The 9,759-nt window shown below is 33.6% G+C and overlaps 1 protein-coding gene across 1 annotated transcript; it reads left to right on the top strand.

The window, feature by feature from the left end:
- Positions 1–141: 141 nt before the first annotated feature.
- Nup154 (nuclear pore complex protein Nup154) lies at positions 142–8,033 on the top strand. Its single transcript, XM_076766795.1, has 27 exons — positions 142–254; positions 585–727; positions 823–960; positions 1,023–1,119; positions 1,202–1,365; positions 1,442–1,587; positions 1,674–1,939; positions 2,023–2,273; positions 2,867–3,120; positions 3,194–3,367; positions 3,493–3,598; positions 3,682–3,890; positions 3,973–4,070; positions 4,152–4,344; positions 4,425–4,519; positions 4,585–4,681; positions 4,764–4,841; positions 4,923–5,119; positions 5,178–5,325; positions 5,611–5,843; positions 5,920–6,067; positions 6,125–6,217; positions 6,299–6,419; positions 6,522–6,626; positions 6,759–6,876; positions 6,959–7,081; positions 7,592–8,033. The coding sequence occupies exons 2-27, from the start codon at positions 592–594 to the stop codon at positions 7,716–7,718; spliced, it is 3,915 nt and encodes a 1,304-aa protein (XP_076622910.1). The 5' UTR covers positions 142–254; positions 585–591; the 3' UTR covers positions 7,719–8,033.
- The last annotated feature ends 1,726 nt before the right edge of the window (positions 8,034–9,759 follow it).

Here is a 9,759-nt window from a genome sequence, read left to right as displayed (position 1 = left end):
GAAAAATTAATAGAAACGTTTAAAAAGATGAACAAGATTGAAAATTTAAAAATCTTAGTTTGAATTCAAATTAATCTATTTGTAGCCAGTTAAGTTTAAACCAAGGAGGCTTGATAATTTTGCGCATGCGTAGTAATTTATATGCATGTAGTATAGTATAAAATTTGCATACTTGAATGGCGGGAGCAGCACAAATAAACCTCGTGAGACGTTTTATGTCAGTATAGACTAGAAGTAATTCATAACAAATTATTGTAAGTGTTTTCCAATCCAATCATATATATTTTACCATTTAGGGTATTATTGTACTTCCGATCATGCTTATATTATTGCATTATTGTTAATATCATTTAGCCTAAGCCTAAAGCCTAACCTTTACACAATACATTTCGATGAATTACAACGATAAATTATTATAAATAGGAATAAAATGTTCGGTCGCTAGATTAATAATAATTGGGTACGAATTCACGTTGAACGTTTTCAGTGTTTTAATGTTTCTATTCTTAACGTAAAAAAGATGTAAAGTGATTAATTGTCTTTATTATTAATTGCATTTAATATATTATGTTTTCTTCACATAGCGCAAACATGACTCTCACGGAGATGGAACCACTCAAAATACATTTAGATGCTTTGGAAATGGCAGGGAAAGTAGTAGATGCACACATTACTGCGGATAGCAATTTTCCTTCTTTAATTAATCTTATGCGATACAATGTACAAGGTAAATGGTAATTCTTTTGCCTGTTTTACGTATTGTTGCAATTAGATCTTCTGAATATAAATTTCTAAAATTAATATGCATATGTTGTTTTATAGGTGGACCAACCGTTAGTGGTCTCGACGATCATGATTATCCCAATTTAAATGGAATGTCATTATGTTTCTCAAATATAAATCAAATGAAGCTGCACAGTAAAATTTCTTTACCTTCCGAAGTAATGGAACACTTTCACCGTATCCTTTCAGATATTTTCTTTCTCCCATTTGTACAATATAGTTCCTTAACATATATCTAGATATGCAATGCCATTGTATGATGGGCCTTTTTACAGAAATTTCGAAAGCATGGCTTACGATTGACAGTGATATATATGTTTGGTCGTACGAAAACGAGTAAATATTTAACTAAATTTTTGTATTTTTTTTTTACAGTATATAAAAATAATTAATATTTATTGCAATAACGTATTTTTAGGACCGACGTTGCATATTTTGATGGCTTAAACGAAACTATCATAAGTGTAGGTTTGGTAAAACCCAAACCTGAGGTATTCCAAAGCTATGTGAAATATTTACTGATCCTCACAACTACGGTTGAAGTAACTATTCTTGGAGTAACATTAACAGAAAATTGTGAAGGTATTGTAATTTCATTATTATTCTAAAATTGTATGATTCTAGTGTCTAGTATTTATTTCATTAATTTTTGGTTTAGGTACTTCGCCAGAAATGCAGCTAGTTCCTGAACCAATTTTCACAGTCACCACAGATGGTATTGGTATTACGACAATAGCAAATACTAGTAGCGGGAGAATTTTCCTCGGTGGTAGAAATGGCGCCCTTTATGAAATATATTATCAGGTAAAATTATCTAAATAAATGTAGGTTCAAAGGAAAACGGGAAAGTGAGAATTAATAGTTAACAGTTTTTTATATTTATTACTTAGGCAGAAAGTAATTGGTTTGGGAAACGTTGCAAAAAGATAAATCATTCGGAAGGCCCGTTGTCGTTCTTAGTACCATCGTTTGTCACTATAGCATTGTCGGAAGAAGAAGCAATAATACAAATTTCAGTAGACGATTCACGTAATATTTTATATACTCTCGGTGATAAAGGAACAGTCGCTGTTTGGGATATTGATCATGAGGGTGCGTCTAAAGTCGCATCTTTATCGCAAGCTTGTTTAGTACAAAATGCTGTTCATGTTGTTAAGTGCGTATCCACGTACAAATATTACACACGCTTAAATAATATACAGTTAATAATAAATTATAATTTTCATTGTCTTATTTTAGAACTCTCGATAGCAATAACTTCCGACCATTGGTGAGCATATCTGCTATTACAGAATCCGAATCAGTGCATTTAAACTTGGTTGTAGTTGCAGCTACTGGAACACGTTTTTACTTCAGTTGTACTTCGGTTGCTAATCCAACGACTAGACCCCAAGGTCTCCAATTAATACATGTTAGATTACCACCAGGATATGCTGCTAACGCCACTGTAATGAGACCAAGAAAAGTACAAATGGCACATTACAGGAAAGGTATATACAGTAAAACGTCGATTAATATTATCTGTTCAGGCATGTTTTGGATCCAACAAATATAGTTGACGAAAAGAATCGAGAAGAAGTATGCAATGTATGTATGTATATCTTTTTCTTTTTACCAACTACATTCGTCGGAAATGGGACGTGCCTAAACGGATAATATAAATCGATCTGTAATAGGAAAATAAATTCCGACAATCGATTTTTCGAATAAGAATGATTTAGTGAAATTGATCAATAATTTTGAAAGATGCATATTTATTACGGGAAGGAATACATGACAAACGTAATCAAACTATTAAATGCAATAGAGCCTCGATTATCCAAGGTAACGTGGATCGGGACTACCACGGATAATACGAAAGTGAAATAAAATAATGAAAAACATTTTGACAATGTAATATTGCACATATATTTAAGTTTAATTACATAATTATTTAATTAAGTAAAAGTGTATTAAACGTTTGAAAAAAATGAAGTTATTGATCAATAATTAAGATTTAGCGTATTTAATAAATGTTCTTATATCGAGCAATGAATATTAAAATCTGTAGATTATACTATTATACTATATATTTTTATTACAGGAACGTTAATTCTCGTTTGCGGTGGAGACACGGAAACTGCTTTATGTTTAAGTAACGATGCTTATCCATTTACGAATTATTTAGCTGAAACTCAAAGTCCTTTATCCCTCGATAGTCCAGTATGGGCTATGTCAGAAATTCTCGTAGAACCAGCTATACGCATTGAAAAACAAAGCAGTTCACAAGGAGAGCCTCCTCTTCTTGTTAGACAGCATATGGAAGCTCCTCGAAAATTTATATTTTTAACGTCTCAGGTATAAAATTGAGTAGAAATTATTAATTTGTTGAACACATTCACCTAATAGTCATTTATATCTTTAATCATAGGGTGCCATAATTTTTGTACAAGTTCGTCCAATGGACATTTTGAAACAACTTCTTTTGGAACAACGTGGACCCGATACGGAAGCTGTTCGCGCATACTTCCAATCGCAATCTTTAGAACAGGCGTGCGCGACCTGTCTTATTTTGGCCACGCTTGAAAATTCTCAAAATGCTGAGGTATATTTCTGAGCCTCTGATCTCAGAATTCTGATCTCAGATTTCCACTGAGCCTCTTAATTATGAATATGGTGATTTGATCCAATTTAACAGCAATTTAGCAATTTTTTTTATATAATGTTTAGTTGGCAGAATGGGCAACAAGGGCATTCTTTTTACACGGTAGTCAACGAATGACGGGCATTGGACCTGGAATAGATACGCATAATACCTTTGCTAATATAAATACAGGTATTATTATTTTGGACACATATGTAAATCGTATGTCTTTTTCTTTATTTAAGCATGTTTTTGAATATCTGTGAATTTCTTAGATATACGCACATCAACACCAAGAGTTCCCAACTACGATTTAAGGTTCCAAGGTTTTCGATCACGTACTTCGGTAGGACTTAATACAGATATCCCTCTGCAACAGTTCTCGGCAAAACACAACGGTTTATATCTATACGTAGGAAGAATACTCCGACCGATATGGAATATGCGATGTATTAAACAAGAAGTCATAAATAATAAAACTCAAGTAAATAAAGATTTAACAATTTTAATCGCAAAACATTATTTTCAACAGTATTTTAATTTATACATACGCATAATAATTTCAGATTTTCAGTACTATTTCAGCAAAACAAGTTACTTGGATTTTAGGACTCTTACAAGCTTTAAGATCATTTCTCAATAGGAATACTCATATTACTAAACAGTACGTATTGTGCACATTACTTCTATTATATATTTCATAAATCATCACATTTTGCTTGAACTATTGTCTACTAACTTCCAGACTCAACGCTACCAGAAATATAAACGACGGGTTCGAAACAACCGTAACTAGCCATTTTCAAGAACCAATGGTTGAGGAAAGAAATTCTTTAGGAGCTTTAAAAATCTTCATTACTCACGCCTGTGAAGTGTTGGAACTTTGGAAAATTTTATGCGAAAATCATTTGAATAATATTATAAATTGTCTATCGAAGGTGAATTGTCTATTCGAATACACATAGGAAATTTGTAATATCGCATAATTAAACTAATATTTTTGAAAATTTTATTGTAGGATCAAATTAATCAATTTTTTACAGCTACGTTTAGAGATTTGATTTTAATTGGTCATGAAATTTCTTCGTTACTAATCATTCATCTTATAGATAGGTAAGCTGATTCGACACAACTATTATATAGTTACTTTTTCATTAATTGCTATTAATCTTCCATAGCTATCTTGGGGATAATGCGTCTGTCGATGTCGTTAGTCAAAGATTGAGAGAAGTTTGTCCAAATTTGTACAGAAGCGAAGATGCTGTTTGTTCTAAGGTATGAAGAAACGAAATCTCTTAGATCGCATCGAGAAAATTGCAATCTCAAATTTAATATTGCTACGCTTCTAAATTTTTAGGCTAACGAAATAATTTTAAAAGCAAAAAGTTGTATGAACTCGGAAGAAAAAGAATGTTATTTGCAATCTGCTTTAAAGGTAAATGAAAATGATAACGTTGATGTTGTTCGGCATTATTTGTATAATAATGACGCTTTATATTTATACTTATATTCACAGCTTTGCAAAGAAGTTGCTCCCAGGTTGAATTTGAGCGCAGTGTGTCAACAGTTCATTGCATGCCAATTTTATTCGGGTGTACTCGAGTTGTGTCTCACCTGTGCTGAAAGAGTAGATCCTAATAATGCTGCATTGCATTATTACAAAAACAACGAACCCATCGAAGATCAAGAGGGTCGATTTGCTTACATGAAAAGGTATCAACTGTTCGCTACTTTAAGTCATTTCAGATATTAATTTTTATTTATAATCTAGATCGGAAATTTATAAAGAATTCATCACGCTACTGGATCATCTCTATAATCAGAGTATTTCTAATCCATTAACACCTACTATACCAAGCAAACCTGGACCTCCGCTTCAAAATGTTCCAACCATGCCCGTCACACCAGCAAAAGAAATAGTAAGATACTCGTTTGAGAATAGCAAATATTTACATTATATAAATTCGAAACCGTTTCAAAATCTGTATAGAACTTAAAAAATAACAGTTATAAAACCTATAATTGAGAACTTACGTAAAAACTTTTATTTTGAATAACTGTTATAAAGAACCTAAACCTATATTATATACATTTTCAACAAATTATTAACGATACTTAACAGAGCAAAAAAATTTTTTTCATATCTATATTTAAAATTTCCTTCATTTCCCTTAATTTTTGTTGATTGATTTCATGTATTTCAGTTGCACGACATCATAAATGATGCATTGCATTCTCCGTGTGAGACGCTTCATGCTTCGGTGTATGCTTGGATGATAGAACGGAGACTTCACGGCGAACTTGTTGCTCTCGCAGCACCGTCTTTAGAAGCTTATCTTACGCGCGTAAATGCACCGGATTTACTTTGGCAGTTCTACGAAAGAAATAAGAATCATGCTGCTGCTGCCAAAATTTTGGATTCTCTGGCGACCAAAGAGTACGTATCCGCGCGGATCCTTGTCGCACGATAATCGAACATAAAATGTCGTCATACAGTGTCATTCTTTATCCAGATCAAATATACCATTATCGCAGAGGGTTGAATATTTAGCCAGAGCTGTGGTTTGTATGCGAAGCGATCAAGCTGGATACGCTCCATACCTAGGAATTTTCTTACGCGAATTAGAAGACAAAGTAGAAGTAGCTAGAATACAACAACAGGTATAAATTAAACATGATTGAAACGACAGTTCTGTGTATATTTGTACCATTTTATAGATATTAGACACAATTTGCAATCAACATATGGGCGATCGACTTAGCGAAGAAGCATTTAGAGCATTAAATAATTCGTTGCTTGATATTACAAAGGTGTGTGCAAATTTTTATGGTATATTCTCAATCATGTATTTATATTAAGCGTATGTAATTAATTCATACTAATAATTGTAGTTATACGAGAAGTATGCAGACCTTCTACAATTATGGGAATGCAAATTAGCTATAATTCACTGTTCCGGTCACCAGGATGCAATGTTGATCCAAGAAATTTGGACTAATATTATTAATAATGGTATTCGTATTGTATTTCATATCTTTCTTATCGTGTTCGAAGAAAAGTTTTCGTCTTGGGAAATGTAAAGGCAGTAAGTATTTTATCCGAATTACTTTACAGAATTAAAAGATGCGTCCACTGCGGAAGATAGAATGGCTATTTTAATGAGCAAAATTATATCCCTTGGGCAGGAGTACTCGGGTTCTCCACACTGTTTCCCAGTTGGTAATAATAAAATTTGTATACAATTTGAAAAAGAAGTTTTATTTAAAACTATTATTTATTACGCAATAGAATATAAATTAATTAAAAGTTAAACACAAATAAAAAACGTAAATAAGTATAAATATTTTCCAGATTTTCTAATAAAGCAATTAGAAATAAAGGCATGTAAATTAAACGTATCGAATGATAGAATTATATCCGGATTTCTGCAATTAGGTGTTTCAGTGGAAGACCTGTTAGATATTTATAAGTAAGTACAACAAATGAAGTACATATATTTCATTCGTTTTATTCGATAATTAAAGTAATTTATATGTAATATTCGTCTGTAGAATGATTGGTAAAGACACTCGAACATGGTTAAACGAAGGAAATGAATTTCATTTGATAGAGTCAACGGCAGATTTGGTTATTTATTTCATATCTCATTCAAATGTCACTAACAACTTTATCAGGTATGATATTTATCTATACAGGGTGTTCGGCCACCCCAAGGCAAAATTTTAATGGGGGATTCTAGAGGCCAAAATAAGACGAAAATCAAGAATATCAATTTGTTGATGAAGGCTTTGTTAAACAGTTATTAACGTTTAAAGTTCCGACCGTACTGAATTTTTTTCTCGAAAATGCGCAAGATTTCGAGGGTATGTCTATTCACCAAAAATGATTGTAATTGACCTCCGCAACCGAAAATAATTTTTCCAGAACGATTTGAAATTTTTGAATTTAATTGTTAATAGCTTTTTAACAAAGCCACCATCAACAAATTGGTATTCTTGATTTTCGTCTTATTATGGCCTCTAGAATCCTCTATTAAAATTTTTCCCAGGGGGTGACCGAACACCCTGTATGTATACCAATATTAAATTATATTCACCTGTTACAAGCAAAGTAAAATATGTAAAAATTAAATCTGTTGCTGTACAAATATATTGCTTAATGTTAAATAATGGATTTCATTACAGACGAAAGATAATCACCAAAAGTCAAGATGTAATTTCCAAGTGTTTAACAACACTATACAACAAACCCCATGGACAAGCATTGATAACAAAACTTAGGTCAATTCAGAGCGTTTTAAATCGTATGTAAAAAAAAAGAAGTTTCAGTCTTCTGTAAAACAGAATAACGTTTTATAAAATTGTATAAATTATTGAAAATCGAAACGCGACGAAATATGAGTCATTCCACGAAGATATCGTCAAAAAAGTAATGAGAAATGTAAATAGCAAAACAGTGTTTGTTCAAATATTTTCTATAGATATTATATAACGTTCGGGTTTTTTCATAACAAAAATAGCATGCATCAAATTTGTGATGCGATAAATCTCTTTTATTACGTCGATTATTTTATTAAGACAATAAAAACATTTTACGTATACATCATGTGTTTAAATTGACAGTCTTTTGTCGATAATGTTCTGAAATAAATTCGATAAAATTATTAATAATTTTAAATGTTATCCGTGTTACTTAATGTTAACAAAGCAAGACTGCATGATCATTTCATTTTGACATATTACTGTTGGTCGTTTGATCCAATTAGAGTCGTTCATTTAATGTTTTACTACGGCCCATCGTTATTAATTCAACAAAATTTGGAAACTGAAACTTGCATGTTACTTAAAATTAATCAAAGTTTCGCAATTGCCTGCGAAATATTAAAGAGTTAGAGAATTCAGTAATGGGGTTTCGAGACCCCATAAAAATGGGCCGAAAAAATACATTGGGTGAAAGATCTACTCGTATTCCTTGTCTCTGACAATACTCTAGAATCTTTGATGAATAAAAAATTACCTAGCGAAGAAGCTCTATATTTATGATGATCTATGCGAAGCGGATTATTTAGCTTTTAATTAATAATTGCATTACCCAGCTACGAGTGATACGATTATTAATTAAACGCTAAATAATATTACCCTGTGACCAACGATCGTTGGTCGAAGAAGAAACAAAGAAAAGTGCAACCAATGAAAGATATACAACCAACGAAGAAAGTTGAAAGATTTTTCAAAAGAATTTGTCTTCAAATAAAAATAACCTGCCTAACATAATGATTAACCAAACACCTGTCTAACTATAAATCTAAATTCGTTTGTTATATAAAGAAACCATTTTAAATTCGCAGCCATTAGCTCGGTGTCACCCACGAAGAATAACTTTTCTATCATGGGTGACACCGATTACCAGATCTCACCACGAGGAGGTTGCTGCGAGTGGAGACCCGAAGGGAGATAGATGGAATCAAAGTTCCATCGATCTCCCTTTTACATTCTTACAAGCTAGATTACTAAACTAGAGAGATGGAAGGAAGCAATGCTACTTCGATCTTCTAGTTTAGTTGTACCACGTAATTATTTCGTTTAAAATGGAATGAAGCTAAATTATGGGATACGCGACGCGATACGACGCGATGTCGATCAGCAGTGATCGACGCAAGGAACGAGATACGCGACACGCGAACCGAGTAACCGGTCAAAAGGGTCGGTTCCGTTGCCTCTTAGCGAGTCCGATCGAAGGGGAAGGGAATCGACGCACCCGACACAGAGGTTCCCCATTTCTCCCAAGCATCCTGTTGGGAGCCAACTGGACCCAACTCGGGACGTCTAACAGAGAGAGGGAGCGTGTGTCGGGGCTACCGTAGACAGGAACAGTCCCTGATCCCCTCTAAGGCCGAAATACCCTTTCCCTTGGATCGTCTCGCCAGAGGACGGCAACTGGCCCTTCGGACGAGCTAAACGGCCGATCACTTGCTTTCTACATCAAAGCAGTGGTGATCGGAACGAAAAACGAGGGAACGAGAAGCTAGTTGGTGAAGAATTACTTGATACGTACGCGCGCGTGACGGGTCGTCGAAGCCTAAGTCTAAATGTACCAAGTAATTATTTTATTGAAAAAGGAGTGAAGCTAAATTGTGGGATACGCGACGCGACGCGATGCTGAACCGTGCAGTAGATCCCGAGGATCGAATCAACACTACCCTTGGTAGATTGATTTCTATTTCTAGAAATCGATCTATCATTGGCAGGCGATTAAATCTTTCGGACCAACTGCACGGCCGATCACATGTTTCAATCGATGAAACAGTGGTGATCGAAGCTAGAAACGAGGGAACGAGCGAGAGAGAAGCTAC

This window comes from Colletes latitarsis, chromosome 6 (genome assembly GCF_051014445.1).
Source record: "Colletes latitarsis isolate SP2378_abdomen chromosome 6, iyColLati1, whole genome shotgun sequence".
Taxonomy (NCBI): domain Eukaryota; kingdom Metazoa; phylum Arthropoda; class Insecta; order Hymenoptera; family Colletidae; genus Colletes; species Colletes latitarsis.
Note: the sequence above shows the minus strand (reverse complement) of the source record. Positions and strands in the feature narration are given on the sequence as shown.